The following is a 25284-nucleotide window of genomic DNA, read 5'->3' as shown; positions in this document are numbered from 1 at the left end:
ATTGGCCACATTTTGGAAAATTTTTTGCGGTTTCCAGTAGGAAGATCAACCTTGCTGAAGATGTTGTCTTCTATAAGACACCTCCACTGTTCAAACAGCTTTATATGGGAGGCATAGAATAGCATTTAAATACCCCCTGCTACCATCCATCCGGTTTGTAACAAATTCACAATGAGAACTCCATTGCCGAGATACTGTCAACACGTTGTCATTTGTTGTTGTTGTTGGTAATTCGTTTGTTCCTTCGCTTATGTATTTGCCGAACATAGCACGTGATGGTTGGTTGGCTGGCTCCGTTCGAAATCTATTCGATACCTTCTTCTTATTCTTTGCACCATCGACTGGATTTGTTTGGCATTTAATATGGGCTTAAAAAGTTGTTAGCAAAATATTCTTCTTTCCGTCTGTTATTTGCGATTCCAAAAGGAGTTTATAAAATAAACATGGCTAAAATGAAGTCTAAAACGTGCGTTAAAGATTAGAAAGCCTGGCAAATATTTGTGCAATGTTAACAAAACGTGTTAAATTCACAGTGTAGGCATTATCAGTGGGTTTGGAAATGAGGAAACATTGTGGGTGCTAATGAGAGGAAGAATACACAAAGAAAACGAGGGAGGGGTAGCGTGAGGACACTTTTTCTATAGAAAAAATGTCATCAGTAGCCAAAGGACACTTTTTTCTATAGAAAAAATGTCATCAGTAGCCTAAGGACACTTTTTTCGTATAGAAAAAATGTCATCAGTAGCCTGAGGACACTTTTTTCTATAAAAAAATTGACGTCAAGTCCCCTGAGGACACTTTTTTCTATAGAAAAAAAAATTGACGTCAAGTCCCCTGAGGACACTTTTTTCTATAGAAAAAAAAATTGACGTCAAGTCCCCTGAGGACACTTTTTTCTATAGAAAAAAAATGTCATCGGTAGCCTGAGGACACCTTTTTCTATGGAAAAAAATGTCATCAGTAGCCTGAGGACACTTTTTTCGTATAGAAAAAATGTCATCAGTAGCCTGAGGACACTTTTTTCGTATAGAAAAAATGTCATCAGTAGCCTGAGGACACTTTTTTCGTATAGAAAAAAAGTCATCAGTAGCCTGAGGACACTTTTTTCGTATAGAAAAAATGTCATCAGTAGCCTGAGGGCACTTTTTTCGTATAGAAAAAATGTCATCAGTAGCCTGAGGACATTTTTTTCGTATAGAAAAAATGTCATCAGTAGCCTGAGGACACTTTTTTCGTATAGAAAAAATGTCATCAGTAGCCTGAGGACACTTTTTTCGTATAGAAAAAATGTCATCAGTAGCCTGAGGACACTTTTTTCGTATAGAAAAAATGTCATCAGTAGCCTGAGGACACTTTTTTCGTATAGAAAAAATGTCATCAGTAGCCTGAGGACACTTTTTTCGTATAGAAAAAATTTCATCAGTAGTCTGAGGACACTTTTTTCGTATAGAAAAAATGTCATCAGTAGCCTGAGGACACTTTTTTCGTATAGAAAAAATGTCATCAGTAGCCTGAGGACACTTTTTTCGAATAGAAAAAATTTCATAAGTAGCCTGAGGACACTTTTTTCGTATAGAAAAAATGTCATCAGTAGCCTGAGGACACTTTTTTCGTATAGAAAAAATGTCATCAGTAGCCTGAGGACACTTTTTTCGTATAGAAAAAATGTCATCAGTAGCCTGAGGACACTTTTTTCGTACAGAAAAAATGTCGTCAGGTCGCCTGAGGACACTTTTTTCGTACAGAAAAAATGTCGTCAGGTCGCCTGAGGACACTTTTTTCGTATAGAAAAAATGTCATCAGTAGCTTGAGGACACTTTTTTCGTATAGAAAAAATGTCATCAGTAGCCTGAGGACACTTTTTTCGTATAGAAAAAATGTCATCAGTAGCCTGAGGACACTTTTTTCGTATAGAAAAAATGTCATCAGTAGCCTGAGGACACTTTTTTCGTATAGAAAAAATGTCATCAGTTGCCTGAGGACACTTTTTTCGTATAGAAAAAATGTCATCAGTAGCCTGAGGACACTTTTTTCGTATAGAAAAAATGTCATCAGTAGCCTGAGGACACTTTTTTCTATAGAAAAAATGTCATCAGTAGCCTGAGGACACTTTTTTCTATAGAAAAAATGTCATCAGTAGCCTGAGGACACTTTTTTCTATAGAAAAAATGTCATCAGTAGCCTGAGGACACTTTTTTCTATAAAAAAAATGTCATCAGCAGCCTGAGGACACTTTTTTCGTATAGAAAAAATGTCATCAGGTCGCCTGAGGAAACTTTTTTTCTATAGAAAAAAATAGCATCAGTAGGAAAAGGACACTTTTGTCATCAGTAGCCTGAGGACACTTTTTCATTGGAAAAAATGTCATCAGTAGCCTGAGGACACTTTTTTCGTATAGAAAAAATGTCGTCAGGTAGCCTGAGGACACTTTTTTCGTATAGAAAAAATGTCGTCAGGTCGCCTGAGGACACTTTTTTCGTATAGAAAAAATGTCGTCAGGTCGCCTGAGGACACTTTTTTCGTATAGAAAAAATGTCATCAGTAGCATGAGGACACTTTTTTCGTATAGGAAAAATATCATCAGTAGCCTGAGGACACTTTTTTGTATAGAAAAAATGTCATCAGTAGCCTGAGGACATTTTTTTTCGTATAGAAAAAATGTCACCAGTAGCCTGAGGACACTTTTTTCTATAGAAAAAATGTCACCAGTAGCTTGAGGACACTTTTTTCTATAGAAAAAATGTCATCAGCAGCCTGAGGACACTTTTTTCTATAGAAAAAATGTCATCAGTAGCCTGAGGACGCTTTTTTCTATAGAAAAAAATGTCATCAGTAGCCTGAGGACGCTTTTTTCTATAGAAAAAAATGTCATCAGTAGCCTGAGGACGCTTTTTTCTATAGAAAAAAATGTCATCAGTAGCCTGAGGACGCTTTTTTCTATAGAAAAAAATGTCATCAGTAGCCTGAGGACACTTTTTTCGTATAGAAAAAATGTCATCAGTAGCCTGAGGACACTTTTTTCGTATAGAAAAAATGTCATCAGTAGCCTGAGGACACTTTTTTCGTATAGAAAAAATGTCATCAGTAGCCTGAGGACACTTTTTTCGTATAGAAAAAATGTCATCAGTAGCCTGAGGACACTTTTTCTATAGAAAAAAATGTCATCAGTAGCCTGAGGATACCTTTTTCTATAGAAAAAAATATCATCAGTAGCCTGAGGACACTTTTTTCGTATAGAAAAAATTTCATCAGGTCGCCTGAGGACACTTTTTTCGTATAGAAAAAATGTCATCAGTAGCCTGAGGACACTTTTTCTATAGAAAAAAATGTCATCAGTAGCCTGAGGATACCTTTTTCTATAGAAAAAAATATCATCAGTAGCCTGAGGACACTTTTTTCGTATAGAAAAAATGTCATCAGGTCGCCTGAGGACACTTTTTTCGTATAGAAAAAATGTCATCAGGTCGCCTGAGGACACTTTTTTCGTATAGAAAAAATGTCATCAGGTCGCCTGAGGACACTTTTTTCGTATAGAAAAAATGTCATCAGGTCGCCTGAGGACACTTTTTTCGTATAGAAAAAATGTCATCAGGTCGCCTGAGGACACTTTTTTCGTATAGAAAAAATGTCATCAGGTCGCCTGAGGACACTTTTTTCGTATAGAAAAACGTCACCACTTTTTCTATAGAAAAATATGCTTAGGTTCCGGAAAAAAGTCCGCCGGAAACTTTTTTCGTAGAAAAATGCCAAGGTTTCTTTAATTTCCATACCCCTCTCTTTCAAATATTTATTCAACTTGTCCTGGAACAACAGGTTACTAATGAAGCAATTTCCTACATCACCTGGACAAAAAATCACACCTCCATTTGTTAAATGTTTTTTGCCTTATTTATTTGAAACACACATTAAATAATAACTTATTTTTAAGGAAATTAAATAATTAAATAAAATTAATAAAAAACCTTCATAATTCAAATGTAATCCCTCCCGCCTATTATTCGTACAATTATTAAAAAACACATTGAAGAATTTTTAGTTTTTTTTAACTTTCAATATTCTATATTGTCGGTAAATGATGCTCCGATCGGGGATATAATGTTGAGTGTTTATTCAGAGGCTGTAACTTGCCGTAGTCTTGATTGTGATGCTGTGAATGGTGATGATGATTAGCTGTCAAGAGAGGAAGTGAGGTATTTGAAGTCTGTAAAAAATAAAAAAAAACATTTTCAAAATTTAAATTATTTTCAATATTTTCATCCACTACCTTTGATTTGTCTCTTCCCGTTGAGGCCACTGTACCCACCGTAGTTGCTTGGGCAGCTGCTGCTGCTGCTTGTGTTGTCTGCAGCAGTGATTGTGTTGCTTGCTGTTGTTGTTGCTGCTGCTGTTGCTGCAACATGTGTTGTTGTAGCAGTTGTTGCTGCTGCCGTAAGGTGGCAGCTTCCAGACTGTTGAGCGTCTCCATTTCACGTTGTTTGGCAATATAATCATCAAAATAGGAATGTTTGACCAGTTTTTCACAAGGCCAACGTTTGGCGGGATCTTTGTCCAAACATTTCTGAAAATATATTAATTTTTATAAAACTCAGGGATATATTGAGAAACAAAGTCACTGGACTTGACGACGTTTTTTCTATAGAAAAAAAGTGTTCTCAATGGACATAGCGACATTTTTTCTATAGAAAAAATGTGACCTCGGAAATTTTTTCTGTAGTAAGAAGACTCCTCAGGGACCTGAGCAAATATTTTCTATAGTAAAAAGTGTCATCAGGTGACCTGACGACATTTTTTCTATACGAAAAAAGTGTCCTCAGGGGACCTGACGACAGTTTTTCTATAGAAAAAAGTGTCCTCAGGTGACCTGACTAATTTTATTCTATAGAAAAAAGTGTCCTTAGGTGACCTGACGAATTTTTTTCTATAGAAAAAAATGACCTCAGGTGACCTGACGAATTTTTTTCTATAGAAAAAAGTGACCTCTGGGGACTTGACGAATTTTTTTTGATAGAAAAAAGTGTCTCCAGGGACCTGACGAAATTTTTTCTATAGAAAAAAATCCTCAATGACGGACGAATTTTTTCTATAGAAAAAAAGTCCTCAGGGGACCTGACGAATTTTTTTCTATAGAAAAAAAGTGCTCAGTGGACCTGACGAATTTTTTTCTATAAAAAAAAGTATCCTCAGGGGACCTGACGAATTTTTTTCTATAGAAAAAAAGTATCCTCAGCGGACCTGACGAATTTTTTTCTATAGAAAAAAAGTATCCTCAGCGGACCTGACGAATTTTTTTCTATAGAAAAAAGTGTCCTCAGGGGACCTGACGAAATTTTTTCTATAGAAAAAAATGTCCCCAAGGGACCTGACGAAATTTTTTCTATAGAAAAAAGTGTCCTCAGGGAACATGAGGAAATATTTTCTATAGAAAAAAGTGTCCTTAGGGGACCTGATGAAATTTTTTCTATAGAAAAAAGTGTCCTCAGGGGACCTGATGAAATTTTTTCTATAGAAAAAAGTGTCCTCAGGGGACCTGATGAAATTTTTTCTATAGAAAAAAGTGTCCTCAGGGGACCTGATGAAATTTTTTCTATAGAAAAAAGTGTCCTCAGGGGACCTGATGAAATTTTTTCTATAGAAAAAAGTGTCCTCAGGGGACCTGATAAATGTTTCTATAGAAAAAAGTGTCCTCAGGGGACATGATGAAATTTTTCCTATAGAAAAAAGTGTCCTCAGGGGACCTGATAAAATTTTTTCTATAGAAAAAAGTGTTCTCAGGGACCTGAGGAAATTTTTTTCTATAGGAAAAAGTGTCCTCTGTGTCCTGAGGAAATTTTTTCTATAGCAAAAAGTGTCCTCAGTCACCTGAGGAAATTTTTTCTTTAGTAAAAAGTGTCCTCAGGGACCTGACGAAAGTTTTTCTATAGAAGAAAATACTCAAAAATATTATAAAAATTCTCCCAACGTTTTCATTGAGCCAATAATGTCAAAATCTCATTTGCATTCTCTTTGGAATTTTCAAAATTAGTTTGTTTCTCAGGCCTATTTGCATTACATAAAACAATTCCAAGTGCATTTCATCTTGTTATCTTTTTTTCAAATCGCACAAAACTTTTATGTCATCAGTTGTGATGGAATGGATGGAGGAATGAACTCATCCTCCCTCATCATCATCCCATTCCAATATTTAGCCACTTACCTTTAGAAAATCGATGGTCAATGGATTTTGTAAGGCTTTAGCTGGCATTTTCTCTTCCAGTGATTCGAGATTGGGTGGTACGGGTAGTGTTATGCCCTGCAAAATGACAATTGCCAGAAAAAAGGATGAAATGAAAATAGGAAATGAAATTCGATTGTCAACGGTCGTTCGCTTCGTCTCCTTACCTTAAAATACTCATTTTGGGCAAAAATCTGTATGTGTCTTGGCAGGAGATCACCCAACGTTTTGCGTATCAAATATAATTGATCCACATCACTGCGTCCAGGCCATAGGGCTTCACCACGCACCAGCTCGGCAAAAAGGCAACCAATGGCCCAGACATCAACTGGAGTACCATATTGAGTATCACCCACCAGCAGTTCTGGGGCACGATACCAACGTGTGGCAACATAGTCGGTATAGTTTTCACCAGGACCTTCAATGCAAATGAAAAAAAGAATGGAGTTTGACAATCATTGTTATCATTTTCAACAGGATGTACAAAAGAATGAAGTTCTTTCGTTCGTTTATTTGTGTTCGGTCGATACTCACTTAGCATGCGAGCAAAACCAAAATCACACAGCTTCACTTGGCCCTGTGCTGTCAACAGAATATTCTCCGGTTTGATGTCACGATGCAGGCAGCCTTGCTTGTGGCAATATGCCACTCCTTGTAACGTTTGATAGACGATTTGTTTGGTTAAATGTTCGGGACAGCCCTGCGGATGTCGTTCCAGTTCATGTAGTACCGTTAGTTCACAAAATTCAAATACCAAATGCAATCGTCGTTTGCGGCGAAATACTTCAAGCAGTGAAACCAAATTTGGATGTTTCAAATTCTAAATGACCAAATATTGCGCGCCATGGAGGAAATGAAGGGAGAAAGGGGAAAACAAGAGAAGAAGGAGAGAGATTGGTTAGTGATGTCTGGTTATGTGTGTATGTGGCATCGTTTAATGACACGCATAAAATGCTAAGTGAAGAAGAAGATAGCCGAAAAAAATGAAGTAGTCATTGCAAAGGGATAATAACAATGAAACTTAAAAACGTAACGGGACAATATGACGTTTTGTGGTTTTAAGTGCCTCGAACATTGATGCAAAGGTCAGTTAAATGACGACTGTCCACCAAAGGGAATCGCAAGACAAAGGGAACAGACAAATGGAAGTGGTAAAGATAGGTTTACTTTCCAAAGGCCATTAGACCAAAACGAAAGTGATTTTTTCAAGGATCACTAGTGTTTGAAGAATATTCTTTAAACTATCGCCGGTTTAAAAACTATCTTTAAAAACAGATTTGGAAAAATTAAAAAATCCAGATTTTGAAAAAATATATTAAATATAAAAAAATCCCTATCTGCAAATCCTATATTTAAAGATAATTTTGAATATATTTACAAAAATGTTTTTAAAAGACAGTATTAAAAAATATATTTTTTGAAGAAAATCCAAATTTTAAAAAATATTTTTTTTTTAAATCCAGATTTTGAAAATGTACATAAAAAAGTTTTTGAAAAAACCTAATTATAAATCATGGAAATGTATTCTCTAGAAAATCTAGGTTTAGATAAATTTATTAAAAAATCAAACTAAAAAAAATATTTTTTAAAAATTTAAAAAAGTACAGTTTTTGAAAAATGTATCTTTAAAAAATTTAAGTTTTGAAGAAGATATTTTCTAAACATTCCCAATATTGAAAAAAAATTTAAATATCGAAATTAAAACAAATAGGAAAGTACCAGTCAGCTTTGCTGACGGAGATATACCCTTGCTCAATAGCCATTTTAGTATGTGACGGGAGGGTTTTGGAGCTTGGACCATTATCTCAGGAAGTATTGACTTACTCCGGAAAAAGATTGTAGCGTTGTAAATGAGGTCGCTAGAACAACCTACTAAAAAAAAATCAAGACGATCCGAGAGGAGCTCTTAAACTTCACTTTATCCGAATTTTGTGTGGGAGGTACCCGAAGGAATGGACCGATAGAGTCCATATTCCAAGCTGATACATGATGGGATGAAATAATATGATGTGCAAAGTTTGCACCAATCAGAAACTCCCTGCGAGAATTAATATGCGGATTTGTCATTTTGGTTGGTGCCGTCGGGGATTCTTGGAACTTTTAGGCCAATATCTCAGGAAGTATGGACTTGCGCAAGAAAAAAATTATACCGTTGTAAAGGGAGCCGCAAGGACAACTTACTGAAACAAATTTCCAAACGATCCGAGAGTAGCTCTTAAACTTCACTTTATCCGAATTTTGTGTGGGAGGTATCGGAAGGAGTGGACCGATGTAGTCCATATTCCAAGCTGATACATGACTGGATGAAATAATATGATGTGCAAAGTCTGCACCAATCAGAAACTCCCTGCGGGAATTATCTTGCGGATTTGCCATTTTGGTTGGTGCCGTCAGAGATTCTTGGAACTTTTAGGCCAATATCTCAGGAAGTATGGACTTGCGCAAGAAACAAATTGTACCACCGTAAAGGGAGCCGCAAGGACAACTTACTGAAACAAATTTTAAAACGATCCGAGACGAGCGGTTAAACTTCACTCTATCCGAATTTTGTGTGGGAGGTATCGGAAGGAGTGGAGCGATATAGTCCATATTTCAACCTGATACATGAATGGATGAAATAATATGATGTGCAAAGTCTGAACCAATCAGAAACTTCCTGCGAGAATTATCATGCGGATTTGTAATTTTGGTTGGTGCCGTCAGGGTTTCTTGAAACTTTGAGGCCAAGAAACAAATTGTACCGTCGTAAAGGGAGCCGCAAGGCAATTTACTGAAACAAATTTCAAAACGATCCAAGAAGAGCGGTTAAACTTCACTTTATGCGAATTTTGTGTGGGAGGTATCGGAAGGAGTGGACCGATGTAGTCCATATTCCAAGCTGATACATGACTGGACAAATTTTGAACGTTTGAGTGGGAGGTACCCGAAGGAGTGGACCGATATGGCCCATCTTCAAACTAAGTTTGGACAAAATATTAGGATACCCAAAATTCAACCGATTCGAAGGGTTGATGCGTTCGAGAGTTATCGTGCACCAGACAGACAAACAGACGGACATGGCTAAATCGTCTCCAAATTGTCTGAAACGAATTTCGTTCAAACATACTTGGGGTCTAAAACACTGCCGACCAAGAAGAGGGCACACAAAATTCTCAATATTGGCAACTTTTGACAGTGTGTGACTAAGGTTGTAAGCACGCATGCTGCAAAACAAAAACAAATCAAAACATTTGATCTCTTTTGTGTGCTCTTTCGTTGCGTTCGGGTCGTGTGTGTGTGAATTACCGAAAAACTTCGTAACTTCAACAATACCAAAGAACGGCATTGGTCTAAACCGTTATTTCGATGAGGCACATTTTTGGTCGTATCAAAGTCTAGCCTAAAAGCTGAGGGTATAAAATTCAAATTAAAATAATTTTTTTTTTTAAATTCCAGTTAAAAAAAATCTTAACCTTATAAAAATATTGAAACATATGTATGTATATTTTTTTAAAACATTCAAATTTAAATCCTGAAAACGTATTTTCCAGAAAATCCAGGTTTGGATAAAAATATCAAAAAAAAAAAAATCAAAATAAAAATAAAAAACATATTTTTACACATTTAAAAAAATCAGTTTTTTAAATAAATTAAAATTTTAAACAAAATATTTTTTAAACATACAAATTAGAACAAAAAATTTTTTAATATCTTTTTTTTTTTTTGTAAAATCGAGATATTCAATATATTTTTTGTTTAAATTTAGGAAAATATTTTTACAAAATCCAGATTTAAAAACGATGTATTTTTAAAAAATCTCAATTTTATAAAAATGTTTCAAAAAGATCCGATGTTTAAACAATTTTTTTTTAATTCAGATTTATTGAAGAAAATTCAGATATTTTATAAAATCTATATTTAATTTTTTTATAAATATTTTGAAAACAATAAATGTTGTAAGCAATTCACGGTTTGAATAATTACACGTTTTGATTTTTTTTAATCCACGCTTCGATTTTCTTAAAATCCACGTTTTTTAAATCCAACTTTTTTTTAATAAACAATTTGAATAGTTTTTTAATAATCCACGTTTTGATGTTTTTTTAAACCACCGTTTTTTGATTTTTCAAACCACATTTTGAACATTTTTTTAATAGTCCATATTTCGATTTTTTTTTAAATCTGCGTTTTGAATTTTCCTAGTTTTTAACTTTTTAAATCCACGTTCAAATTTTTTTTAATCCGCGTTTTGATTTTTTTGAATCCGCGTTTTGATTTTTTCGAATCCGCGTTTTGTTTTTTTTTTTTAAGTTTTGAACAAAATATTTTACGTTGTGATTTTTTTTAAAGTTTTTAACAAAATATTTTGAAAAACATTTTATTTAATGGAGATTTTGATTTTTTATTAATTTAAGAAAATTTTGTTACCAAATCCAATCCAATATTTTGAAAAAATATATTTTTTTTGAAGAAAATCCAGATTTTGAAAATATACATATTCAAGTTTTGACTGTTTAGGAAATCCGTGTTTTGATTTTTATACCCTCAGCATTTATGTTAACGAGGGTATATACACTTTCATACGAGCAAAATGTGCCTCATCGAAATAATTGGTTTAGACCCCTAGTATGTTTGGACGAAATGTGTTTCAGACAATTTGGAGTCGATTTAGGAATGTCCGTCCGTCTGTCTGCCTGTCTGGCTGGCTGGTGCGCACGATAACTCTAGAACGGATGAACCGATTTAGTGCAAAATTTGGCTTTCCCAATATTTTGTCCAAACTTAGTTTAGGTTGGAAGATGGGTTATATCGGTCCACTCCTTCCGGTACCTCCCCCACAAAAGTTCGAAAATGTTCGGAAAATTTGTGCGCACGATAACTCTTGAAGGAAGTAACCGATTTGGTCCATTCTTTCCACATCGTGAAATTTCTACCAAACTTAGATGAGGATCCAATATGGACTCAATCGGTCACTCCTTCGGGTACCTCCCACACAAAATTTCGGAAAAGTTCAGTTTAGGGCCTGCCCTCGAATCGTTTTGATTTTTGTTGTAACAACTTGTATTCACGGCCCCCCATACGACGGTACAAGTTTCATCAGAGGCAAAACCATAATTCCTGAGAAAATAGCCTGAAAGTTTCAAAAAACCCCTATGACACCGTGTGAAGTGGTTGGAGCTCATGATAACTCTCGAACGGATCTGACGATTCGATCCAAAATTTGGCCTTCATAATATTTTGTCCAAACTTAGTTTAAGTTCGAAGATAAGCCATATCGGTTCACTCCTCCAGGTACCTCCCATACAAAAGTTCAAAAATGTTCGGAAAAATTGTGCGCACGATAAATCTTGAAGGGAGTAATTGATTTGGATTTGGTTTTAAATAATTTTTTTTCAAAACATGTTTGTGTATGTATAGTTTTTGTGAGTAAGTTTTCTATCTTCTGTGAACACAAAACTCCAATTAACCAACTCGATAGGAAAATCTTCAAAAAATCCTAAATTGGGTGGTACTTTTACATGGGTCCTTTGACAAAACGTGGACGTATGCTGTCTGATTTTTTTGTAAGGAATGTTTTGTATCCGTTATAGTGTTTTTTAACCCTGGCTTAAACTTTCAAAACATCGAAAAATCGTGAGTCCCGTTCTAGGACATATAATGAAATATATCGACAACTTTCTGGTGGAAAGTTTATTACTCCAATTACAGTGGTATATTGAGGCCACAATCTTGAAAATAACGAAAATCGGGATGTAGCGTTCTCTGGGAGGTATATCAAAACGTTGATATATTCCGACAAATTTTTGGGGGGAATTTTTGTATCCCGAAGGTGACTAAATACCAAAGGTCAGCGACTTCGATGTGATAATGAGGCTAAAATCTCCAAAATACCGAAAATGGGGTGGTACCGTTCTATGGGAGGTACAACAAAACGTGGACCTATACCGACAAATTGCTTGGTGAAATTTTTGTAGCCCCGTAAAAGACTAAATACCAAATTTCACCAACTTCGGCGTGATAATGAGACTAAAACCTTCAAAATACCGAAAATCAGAATTTAGCGTTCTATGGGGAGGTACATCAAAACGTGAACCGATACCGACAAATTTCTGTGGGAAAGTTTTGTAGTCCAAAGGAGGACTAAATACCAAATTTCAGCCATATTGTGGACCTATATACAATTTTTTTGGTAGAAATGTTTTTTTAGACTCTTGAGACCCAAAATCCCAAATTACAACCAATTCGGTGGTCAAAGGGAATAAATATCTTAAAAATTCCTCAAAACGTCGAAGCGTCACGCGTCACTTTGTATGGGGGCTATACCAAAACATGTACCTACATAGCCTGTTTTCAATACCAATAGTCCCACGTACATACAATAGATTTTACCACAATTTTTTCAACCTATTTCAATCCGTTCGGACGATTAAGTGATTTCCACAGACGGACGGACACGGCTATATCAATGTGGAATTGCACGATGATAAAGAATATATATAGTTTGTATAGTCTAAGATTATTATTTCGAGAAGTTACAAACGGAATGACAAACTTAATATACCCCCCATAGTATGGTGGAGGGTATAAACATCTTTAAAAAATTTATTTTTTTAAACAAAAAAAAAATCTTGTTTAGAAAAAAAATTTAAAAAATCCACCTTTTCAAAAAAAAAAAAATTAAAAGCCTCATTTTTTTAAAATCCATGATTTGAAAAAAATAAATAAAAATCCACGAAAAAGATTCTTAAAAATTCATTTTTTTATAAAGAAGAACAACTTGTTTAGAAAAAGTCTTTAAAAAATCTACATTTTTTAAAAAAGAAAAAAAAACTTGTTAGAAAAAGTTTACAAAATTTCACGTTTTGAAAAATAAAAACAACTTTTTAAAGTAAAAATATAAATCCACGAAAAAAAAAACAAGTAACAAAGTATCAGTCGGCTTGGCCGACAGAGATATACCCTCAGCCTCAGACGTAAAGAAAAGAAGTAACACACAATACGTCTGACGTCTATATAAACGATATACAAAGTTTGGACGAAATAGGTTTCCCTCTTCGAGGGTTATCTTACGTACTACTCAGTATAGTTGAAGCCGGCAGGCTTTTTTCGAGCTTTTGGGCTATTATCTCAAGAAGTAACAACTTGCCCCTGAAAGAACATGTACCGTCGTAATGGGAAAAGCGAATACTGGTTGTTGTAACAAAAACCAAATGGGATTCGAAGTCCAAATTTTGAACCGATTTGGCTGATCCGTTCGAGGGTAGTCGTTCGTTCCAGCCACTACACATGGTGCCATAGGATTTATTTTACAGTTTTCGGACTATTTTCTTAAGAAGTGTGTATTTGCCACTGAAAAAACTTGTACTGTAATGGAGGCCGCGAATAAAAGTTGTTACAAAAAGAAACTAAACGATTCGAGAGCAGGCCTTAAACTGCACTTTTCCCAAATTTTTGTGTGGTAGGTAGTAGAAGAAGTGGACCTATATAGTGCACACGCGAACCTGATCTATGTCCCGTTGAGATATTACGATATGAAAAGTATGGACCAAATAGGTTACTGCCTTTGAGAGTTATCGTGCGCACCATTTTAGCGAAAAGTTTTGACCTTTTGTGGGGGAGGTACCTGAAGAAGTGGACCGATATGGTCCATCTTCGAACTTGAACTAAACTTGGACAAAATATTAAGAAAGCAAAATTTTGGACCAAATTGGATCATTCGTTCGAAAATTATCGTGCGTTACAACAAAAAACAAAGCGATCCGAGAGCAGGTCCTAAATTTAATTTTTCCGAATTTTTGTGTGGGAGGAGTTGACCTATAGAGTTCATATTGGAACCTCATATATGTCTGGTAGAAATGTCCAAAGTATGGACCAAATCGGTAACTCCCTTCAAGAGTTATAGTGCGCACAAATTTTCCGAACATTTTCGAACTTTTGTGGGGGAGGTACCTGAAAGAGTGGACCGATATAAACCATCTTCGAACATAAACTAAGTTTGGACAAAATCGGTTGATCGTGCCCACCAGCCAGCCAGATAAACGGACAGACAGACGGACACACGGACGGACGGACATGGCTAAATCAACTCCAAATTATCTGAAACAGATTTCGTCCAAACTTATTTTGAACTAAAACCATTACTTTGATGAGGCACATTTTGCCCATATGGAAGAGTAATACTCTCGTTAGCATAAATACTGAGAGTATAAAAAAATATATGTTTGAACCAGTAAAGAAGGATCAAAGTCGCGCGGGCCGACTATATAATACCCTACACCACTGTGAATATGTAAAATATATATGGGAGCTAAATCCAAATCTGTACAGATTTCGATATAATTTCTATTTCTAGCCCAAATTCCGTCACATATTCTAATTTTCATCATAATTGGACATATATAGCGTGTTTCGTGCATCAAATATCTAAAATCGGCCCATAATATAGGTATATGGGAGCTATATCCAAATCTGAATTGATTTCGATATGATTTGGCGCACTTACACATTTCTAAACTAATCACCGTCACACATTCCAAATTTCATTAAAATCAGACAAAATTTACGTGTTTAGTGCACCAAATACCTAAAATCGGCCGAAAATATATATGGAAGCTATATCCAAATCTAAACCGATTTCGATATAATTTGGCACACTTATTTCTAGTCCGAATTTGGTGACATTTTCCAAACTGGATAAAAATCGGACAGAATTTGCGTGTTTGGTGCACCAAATGCCTCAAATCGGGCGAAAATATATATGGGAGCTATATCCAAATCAGAACCGATTCTTAGCAAAATAAATAGCGTTCGCCCTTTGGCCAAGAAAACTATCTTCCCCCATTTTCATGCAAATCGGACAATAAATGCGATCTGTACTTTGTTTACAAAAATACATGACTCAGAAAGTTATTATGTGCATATCCCTAAAAGGAACTATGGTTCTATCTCGTTTCCTTTTGCATGTTACAAACTAATGCACAAATACATAATACCCCTTACCACAAGGTGGTGTAGGGTATAATATAAATATTGAGGTTTTGAAAAAATATTTTTTATAAAATCCAAGTTTTAACAAGTAAGAACGGCGTTAAGTTCGGCCGAGCCCAACTTGTTATACCCTCCACCACTAGTTGTATTGAAGTAAAATGGAATAATTAGTTTCCTTTCGTGTATGAAGAAGACTTAATACTAAATTTCAGCAATTTCGGTTAAACAATGTGAGGCACCATTCCATGGGGGCTATTTCAAAACGTCGATCTATACCGACATATTTCTGACGGAAAGTTTTTAGGCTCAAAGAAGACTAAATACCAAATTTCCTATATTTCGGTAAGAGAATGTGGCTAAAACTAAAAAATACCGAAAATCAAGAAGTAAGCTTCTATGGGGATATAGGAAGACGTGGACCTATACTGATAATACTCTTCTGGAATATTTTATAACTCTTGGAAGACGAAATGACGAATTTCAGCCATTTCGGTTGGATATTGACGTCACAATCTTCAGTATTACGAAAATCAGGAGGTACCGTTCTATGGGGGATATATCGAAACGTGGACCTATACCGACGAATTTTAGTCAGAAATGGGGCAATATGAAAGCGTGGACCTGTACAGACATATTTCTGGCGAACAGTTTTATATCACATTGAAGACTAAATACCAAATTTCAGCCATTTTGGTGGAATAATGAAGCAAAAACCTTCAAAATACCGAAAATCGGGAGGTACTGTTCTATGGGGGCTATATGAAGGTGTGGACCGATACCGACAAAATTCTCGGGGAAGGTTTTATACCCCAAAAGAAGACTACGTACCAAATTTCAGCCATTTTGGAAGGATAATGAAGCTAAAACCTTAAAAATACCGAAAATCGGGAGGTACTGTTCTATGGGGGCTATATGAAGGTGTGGACCGATACCGACAAAATGCCGGGGGAAAGTTTTATACCCCTAAAGAAGACTACGTACCAAATTTCAGCCATTTTGGTAGGATAATGAAGCTAAAACCTTAAAAATACCAAAAATCGGGAGGTACTGTTCTATGGGGGCTATATGAAGATGTGGACCGATACCGACAAAATGCCGGGGGAAAGTTTTACACCCCTAAAGAAGACTACGTACCAAATTTCAGCCATTTTGGTAGGATAAAGAAGCTAAAACCTTAAAAATACCGAAAATCGGGAGGTACCGTTCTATGATACTGAAAATCAAGAAGTAAGCTTCTATGGGGATATAGGAAGATAATACTCTTCTGATAATACTCTTCTGGAATATTTATAACTCTTAGAAGACGAAATAACGAATTTCAGCCATTTCGGTTGGATATTGACGTTACAATCTTCAGTATTACGAAAATCAGGAGGTACCGTTCTATGGGGGATATATCGAAACGTGGACCTATACCGACGAATTTTAGTCAGAAATGGGGCTATATCAAAACGTGGACCGATATATCCCATTTTCAATACCAACCATCCTGCAAGTAATAAAAGCTTCTGTACCAAATTTTGACTCTCTATCTTTAAAATTGCGAGCTGTATCTTGATTTCAACAGACAGACAGACGGACGGACGGACAGACGGACATGGTCAAATCGACATAGAATTTTATGCTGATCAATAATATATATACTTTATAGGGTCTCCGACGAATATTTCGATGTGTTACAAACGGAATGACAAATTTAATTATACCCTCCATATGGTGGATCCATATTTTAAAAAAATACACGTTTAAAAAAATTTAAAATCCGCATTGTGGAAAAAATGTTAATAAAATACCACGTTGTTTTGGAAAAATATTCATTAAAAAGTCTCGTTTTGAATAAATTCCGTATCTTACCTTTAATAGTCGTATCTCTCTTAAAGCTATTTTTCTAATGGCTGGATCATCTTCGGACTCTACAAAACGTTTAACCGCTACCAATTGGCCGGTTTCACGATCACGACACTTATAAACGACTCCGTAGGAACCCTCACCCAGTCGACTGAGTTTTTCATAACGATCCATTTTGCTGCTACCTTGAGGTCTAGAAAATTAAAAAAAAAATTTAAATAATTAAAAAGAGTTTTATAAAACATTTTTGTATACTTTTTATAAAAACTTATCCCATTCCTACCTTAAACTCAAACATTGACCTCTAATGAGATTGGCACGTTTCATAATTGTTGGCGTATTTTGGAGGAGTTGAGTATTTTTAGGTGGGGTATTGTTTTGTTGGTAGATATTTTTGATGGTTAGTAAGTAGGTGGTTAGTGGCGGTGGTTCAGTTAGTGGCAATGATGAAGAGAGGTTGTTGTTTTTGTTGATGAAATTGTGACGATGATGACGTTGTTGTTATAGATGTTGAGCCAAAATACGTTGTTGCATTAATGAAAAGAATGAGAACAAATATTTACAAATGATGACGTTGTTGTGTCGTCTGTACGTGGTGGTGTTGGTGAGTCAATTAGCATTCTGCTTTTTTATTTTGTCACGATAAATAAGGCGATAGGAGTGTGAAAATAGCAATAATAAGTGGAATTAGTCAGTTTTGCTTATTTGGCAGTTGGTTTCATTGTCAGAGGAACATTTTCAATAAAAATGCTTTCAAAGAAAAAATTAATTAAGTGTTGGTGAAATGTTTCGTAAGAAAATATGTGTCGAAGGTTATATAGCCTTTTTAGTGATTGAAAAAATATTTAAAACAATATATCTTTTTAATAAATTATCTCTTATCCACAATTTGTGAAGTCCATGAAAAAATAATTTTTAATGAATCCACAATTTGTGAAGTTGATGAAAAAATAATTTTTAATGAATCCACAATTTGTGAAGTTGATGAAAAAATAATTTTTAATGAATCCACAATTTGTGAAGTTGATGAAAAAATAATTTTTAATGAATCCACAATTTGTGAAGTTGATGAAAAAATAATTTTTAATGAATCCACAATTTGTGAAGTTGATGAAAAAATAATTTTTAATGAATCCACAATTTGTGAAGTTGATGAAAAAATAATTTTTAATGAATCCACAATTTGTGAAGTTGATGAAAAAATAATTTTTAATGAATCCACAATTTGTGAAGTTGATGAAAAAATATTTTTTTAAAAAATCCACGTCTTGTGGATGACATGAAAAATATTTTTTTAAAAATCCACGTTTTGTGGTTGACATGGAAAATATTTTTTAAAAAATCCACGTCTTGACATGGTTGACATGAAAAATATTTTTTAAAAAATCCACGTCTTGACATGGTTGACATGAAAAATATTTTTTAAAAAATCCACGTCTTGACATGGTTGACATGAAAAATATTTTTTAAAAAATCCACGTCTTGACATGGTTGACATGAAAAATATTTTTTAAAAAATCCACGTCTTGACATGGTTGACATGAAAAATATTTTTTAAAAAATCCACGTCTTGACATGGTTGACATGAAAAATATTTTTTAAAAAATCCACGTCTTGACATGGTTGACATGAAAAATATTTTTTAAAAAATCCACGTCTTGACATGGTTGACATGAAAAATATTTTTTAAAAAATCCACGTCTTGACATGGTTGACATGAAAAATATTTTTTAAAAAATCCACGTCTTGACATGGTTGACATGAAAAATATTTTTTAAAAAATCCACGTCTTGACATGGTTGACATGAAAAATATTTTTTAAAAAATCCACGTCTTGACATGGTTGACATGAAAAATATTTTTTAAAAAATCCACGTCTTGACATGGTTGACATGAAAAATATTTTTTAAAAAATCCACGTCTTGACATGGTTGACATGAAAAATATTTTTTAAAAAATCCACGTCTTGACATGGTTGACATGAAAAATATTTTTTAAAAAATCCACGTCTTGACATGGTTGACATGAAAAATATTTTTTAAAAAATCCACGTCTTGACATGGTTGACATGAAAAATATTTTTTAAAAAATCCACGTCTTGACATGGTTGACATGAAAAATATTTTTTAAAAAATCCACGTCTTGACATGGTTGACATGAAAAATATTTTTTAAAAAATCCACGTCTTGACATGGTTGACATGAAAAATATTTTTTAAAAAATCCACGTCTTGACATGGTTGACATGAAAAATATTTTTTAAAAAATCCACGTCTTGACATGGTTGACATGAAAAATATTTTTTAAAAAATCCACGTCTTGACATGGTTGACATGAAAAATATTTTTTAAAAAATCCACGTCTTGACATGGTTGACATGAAAAATATTTTTTAAAAAATCCACGTCTTGACATGGTTGACATGAAAAATATTTTTTAAAAAATCCACGTCTTGACATGGTTGACATGAAAAATATTTTTTAAAAAATCCACGTCTTGACATGGTTGACATGAAAAATATTTTTTAAAAAATCCACGTCTTGACATGGTTGACATGAAAAATATTTTTTAAAAAATCCACGTCTTGACATGGTTGACATGAAAAATATTTTTTAAAAAATCCACGTCTTGACATGGTTGACATGAAAAATATTTTTTAAAAAATCCACGTCTTGACATGGTTGACATGAAAAATATTTTTTAAAAAATCCACGTCTTGACATGGTTGACATGAAAAATATTTTTTAAAAAATCCACGTCTTGACATGGTTGACATGAAAAATATTTTTTAAAAAATCCACGTCTTGACATGGTTGACATGAAAAATATTTTTTAAAAAATCCACGTCTTGACATGGTTGACATGAAAAATAATTTTTAAAAAATCCACGTCTTGACATGGTTGACATGAAAAATATTTTTTAAAAAATCCACGTCTTGACATGGTTGACATGAAAAATATTTTTTAAAAAATCCACAATTTGTGGAGTCGATGAAAAATATTTTTTAAAAAATCCACGTATTGTGGTTGACATGAAAAATATTTTTTAAAAAATCCACGTATTGTGGTTGACATGAAAAATATTTTTTAAAAAATCCACGTATTGTGGTTGACATGAAAAATATTTTTTAAAAAATCCACGTATTGTGGTTGACATGAAAAATATTTTTTAAAAAATCCACGTATTGTGGTTGACATGAAAAATATTTTTTAAAAAATCCACGTATTGTGGTTGACATGAAAAATATTTTTTAAAAAATCCACGTATTGTGGTTGACATGAAAAATATTTTTTAAAAAATCCACGTATTGTGGTTGACATGAAAAATATTTTTTAAAAAATCCACGTATTGTGGTTGACATGAAAAATATTTTTTAAAAAATCCACGTATTGTGGTTGACATGAAAAATATTTTTTAAAAAATCCACGTATTGTGGTTGACATGAAAAATATTTTTTAAAAAATCCACGTATTGTGGTTGACATGAAAAATATTTTTTAAAAAATCCACGTATTGTGGTTGACATGAAAAATATTTTTTAAAAAATCCACGTATTGTGGTTGACATGAAAAATATTTTTTAAAAAATCCACGTATTGTGGTTGACATGAAAAATATTTTTTAAAAAATCCACGTATTGTGGTTGACATGAAAAATATTTTTTAAAAAATCCACGTATTGTGGTTGACATGAAAAATATTTTTTAAAAAATCCACGTATTGTGGTTGACATGAAAAATATTTTTTAAAAAATCCACGTATTGTGGTTGACATGAAAAATATTTTTTAAAAAAATCCACGTATTGTGGTTGACATGAAAAATATTTTTTAAAAAATTCACGTATTGTGGTTGACATGAAAAATATTTTTTAAAAAATCCAAGTATTGTGGTTGACATGAAAAATATTTTTTAAAAAATCCACGTACTGTGGTTGACATGAAAAATATTTTTTAAAAAATCCACGTATTGTGGTTGACATGAAAAATATTTTTTAAAAAATCCACGTATTGTGGTTGACATGAAAAATATTTTTTAAAAAATCCACGTATTGTGGTTGACATGAAAAATATTTTTTAAAAAATCCACGTATTATGGTTGACATGAAAAATATTTTTTAAAAAATCCACGTATTGTAGTTGACGTGAAAAAATATTTTTTAAAAAATCCACGTATTGTGGTTGACATGAAAAATATTTTTTAAAAAATCCACGTATTGTGGTTGACATGAAAAATATTTTTTAAAAAATCCACGTATTGTGGTTGACATGAAAAATATTTTTTAAAAAATCCACGTATTGTGGTTGACATGAAAAATATTTTTTAAAAAATCCACGTATTGTGGTTGACATGAAAAATATTTTTTAAAAAAATCCACGTATTGTGGTTGACATGAAAAATATTTTTTAAAAAAATCCACGTATTGTGGTTGACATGAAAAATATTTTTTAAAAAATCCACGTATTGTGGTTGACATGAAAAATATTTTTTAAAAAATCACGTATTGTGATTGACATGAAAAATATTTTTTAAAAAATCCACGTATTGTGGTTGACATGAAAAATATTTTTTAAAAAATCACGTATTGTGATTGACATGAAAAATATTTTTTAAAAAATCCACGTCTTGACATGGTTGACATGAAAAATATTTTTTAAAAAATCCACGTCTTGACATGGTTGACATGAAAAATATTTTTTAAAAAATCCACGTCTTGACATGGTTGACATGAAAAATATTTTTTAAAAAATCCACGTCTTGACATGGTTGACATGAAAAATATTTTTTAAAAAATCCACGTCTTGACATGGTTGACATGAAAAATATTTTTTAAAAAATCCACGTCTTGACATGGTTGACATGAAAAATATTTTTTAAAAAATCCACGTCTTGACATGGTTGACATGAAAAATATTTTTTAAAAAATCCACGTCTTGACATGGTTGACATGAAAAATATTTTTTAAAAAATCCACGTCTTGACATGGTTGACATGAAAAATATTTTTTAAAAAATCCACGTCTTGACATGGTTGACATGAAAAATATTTTTTAAAAAATCCACGTCTTGACATGGTTGACATGAAAAATATTTTTTAAAAAATCCACGTCTTGACATGGTTGACATGAAAAATATTTTTTAAAAAATCCACGTCTTGACATGGTTGACATGAAAAATATTTTTTAAAAAATCCACGTCTTGACATGGTTGACATGAAAAATATTTTTTAAAAAATCCACGTCTTGACATGGTTGACATGAAAAATATTTTTTAAAAAATCCACGTCTTGACATGGTTGACATGAAAAATATTTTTTAAAAAATCCACGTCTTGACATGGTTGACATGAAAAATATTTTTTAAAAAATCCACGTCTTGACATGGTTGACATGAAAAATATTTTTTAAAAAATCCACGTCTTGACATGGTTGACATGAAAAATATTTTTTAAAAAATCCACGTCTTGACATGGTTGACATGAAAAATATTTTTTAAAAAATCCACGTCTTGACATGGTTGACATGAAAAATATTTTTTAAAAAATCCACGTCTTGACATGGTTGACATGAAAAATATTTTTTAAAAAATCCACGTCTTGACATGGTTGACATGAAAAATATTTTTTAAAAAATCCACGTCTTGACATGGTTGACATGAAAAATATTTTTTAAAAAATCCACGTCTTGACATGGTTGACATGAAAAATATTTTTTAAAAAATCCACGTCTTGACATGGTTGACATGAAAAATATTTTTTAAAAAATCCACGTCTTGACATGGTTGACATGAAAAATATTTTTTAAAAAATCCACGTCTTGACATGGTTGACATGAAAAATATTTTTTAAAAAATCCACGTCTTGACATGGTTGACATGAAAAATATTTTTTAAAAAATCCACGTCTTGACATGGTTGACATGAAAAATATTTTTTAAAAAATCCACGTCTTGACATGGTTGACATGAAAAATATTTTTTAAAAAATCCACGTCTTGACATGGTTGACATGAAAAATAATTTTTAAAAAATCCACGTCTTGACATGGTTGACATGAAAAATAATTTTTAAAAAATCCACGTCTTGACATGGTTGACATGAAAAATATTTTTTAAAAAATCCACGTCTTGACATGGTTGACATGAAAAATATTTTTTAAAAAATCCACGTCTTGACATGGTTGACATGAAAAATATTTTTTAAAAAATCCACGTCTTGTGGTTGACATGAAAAATATTTTTTAAAAAATCCACAATTTGTGGAGTCGATGAAAAATATTTTTTAAAAAATCCACGTATTGTGGTTGACATGAAAAATATTTTTTAAAAAATCCACGTATTGTGGTTGACATGAAAAATATTTTTTAAAAAATCCACGTATTGTGGTTGACATGAAAAATATTTTTTAAAAAATCCACGTATTGTGGTTGACATGAAAAATATTTTTTAAAAAATCCACGTATTGTGGTTGACATGAAAAATATTTTTTAAAAAATCCACGTATTGTGGTTGACATGAAAAATATTTTTTAAAAAATCCACGTATTGTGGTTGACATGAAAAATATTTTTTAAAAAATCCACGTATTGTGGTTGACATGAAAAATATTTTTTAAAAAATCCACGTATTGTGGTTGACATGAAAAATATTTTTTAAAAAATCCACGTATTGTGGTTGACATGAAAAATATTTTTTAAAAAATCCACGTATTGTGGTTGACATGAAAAATATTTTTTAAAAAATCCACGTATTGTGGTTGACATGAAAAATATTTTTTAAAAAATCCACGTATTGTGGTTGACATGAAAAATATTTTTTAAAAAATCCACGTATTGTGGTTGACATGAAAAATATTTTTTAAAAAATCCACGTATTGTGGTTGACATGAAAAATATTTTTTAAAAAATCCACGTATTGTGGTTGACATGAAAAATATTTTTTAAAAAATCCACGTATTGTGGTTGACATGAAAAATATTTTTTAAAAAATCCACGTATTGTGGTTGACATGAAAAATATTTTTTAAAAAATCCACGTATTGTGGTTGACATGAAAAATATTTTTTAAAAAATTCACGTATTGTGGTTGACATGAAAAATATTTTTTAAAAAATCCAAGTATTGTGGTTGACATGAAAAATATTTTTTAAAAAATCCACGTACTGTGGTTGACATGAAAAATATTTTTTAAAAAATCCACGTATTGTGGTTGACATGAAAAATATTTTTTAAAAAATCCACGTATTGTGGTTGACATGAAAAATATTTTTTAAAAAATCCACGTATTGTGGTTGACATGAAAAATATTTTTTAAAAAATCCACGTATTATGGTTGACATGAAAAATATTTTTTAAAAAATCCACGTATTGTAGTTGACGTGAAAAAATATTTTTTAAAAAATCCACGTATTGTGGTTGACATGAAAAATATTTTTTAAAAAATCCACGTATTGTGGTTGACATGAAAAATATTTTTTAAAAAATCCACGTATTGTGGTTGACATGAAAAATATTTTTTAAAAAATCCACGTATTGTGGTTGACATGAAAAATATTTTTTAAAAAATCCACGTATTGTGGTTGACATGAAAAATATTTTTTAAAAAAATCCACGTATTGTGGTTGACATGAAAAATATTTTTTAAAAAAATCCACGTATTGTGGTTGACATGAAAAATATTTTTTAAAAAATCCACGTATTGTGGTTGACATGAAAAATATTTTTTAAAAAATCACGTATTGTGATTGACATGAAAAATATTTTTTAAAAAATCACGTATTGTGATTGACATGAAAAATATTTTTTAAAAAATCCACGTATTGTGGTTGACATGAAAAATATTTTTTAAAAAATCCACGTATTGTGGTTGACATGAAAAATATTTTTTAAAAAATCCACGTATTGTGGTTGACATGAAAAATATTTTTTAAAAAATCCACGTATTGTGGTTGACATGAAAAATATTTTTTAAAAAATCCACGTATTGTGGTTGACATGAAAAATATTTTTTAAAAAATCCACGTATTGTGGTTGAAATGAAAAATATTTTTTAAAAAAATCCACGTATTGTGGTTGACATGAAAAATATTTTTTAAAAAAATCCACGTATTGTGGTTGACATGAAAAATATTTTTTAAAAAATCCACGTATTGTGGTTGACATGAAAAATATTTTTTAAAAAATCACGTATTGTGATTGACATGAAAAATATTTTTTAAAAAATCCACGTATTGTGGTTGACATGAAAAATATTTTTTAAAAAATCACGTATTG

At 32.4% G+C, this 25284-nt stretch overlaps 1 protein-coding gene across 21 annotated transcripts in view; it reads right to left on the bottom strand.

The window, feature by feature from the left end:
- Positions 1–3865: 3865 nt before the first annotated feature.
- LOC141393794 (cyclin-dependent kinase-like 1) overlaps positions 3866–25284 on the bottom strand; it is a 108653-nt gene continuing 87234 nt past the window's right edge. For 7 of the 21 annotated variants that reach the window (XM_073967268.1, XM_073967269.1, XM_073967271.1 and 4 more), the window contains exons 2-8: positions 17310–17330; positions 17033–17219; positions 6746–7031; positions 6379–6629; positions 6194–6289; positions 4265–4558; positions 3866–4201 (exon numbers count right to left, since the gene is read on the bottom strand). In XM_073967268.1, coding sequence (XP_073823369.1) covers positions 4058–4201; positions 4265–4558; positions 6194–6289; positions 6379–6629; positions 6746–7031; positions 17033–17219; positions 17310–17330 — 1279 coding nt within the window. In that variant the 3' untranslated portion in view covers positions 3866–4057. Of the gene's footprint in view, positions 4202–4264; positions 4559–6193; positions 6290–6378; positions 6630–6745; positions 7032–17032; positions 17220–17309; positions 17777–25284 lie in introns of all 21 variants that reach the window. The other 14 variants (XM_073967270.1, XM_073967289.1, XM_073967272.1 and 11 more) reach the window with 4 other exon arrangements.

This window comes from Musca autumnalis, unplaced genomic scaffold, assembly GCF_047663935.1.
Source record: "Musca autumnalis isolate F117 unplaced genomic scaffold, ASM4766393v1 scaffold_2, whole genome shotgun sequence".
NCBI classification, from domain to species: Eukaryota; Metazoa; Arthropoda; class Insecta; order Diptera; family Muscidae; genus Musca; species Musca autumnalis.
The sequence above is the reverse complement of the archived record's forward strand: the minus strand, read 5'-3'. Positions and strand labels throughout refer to the sequence as shown.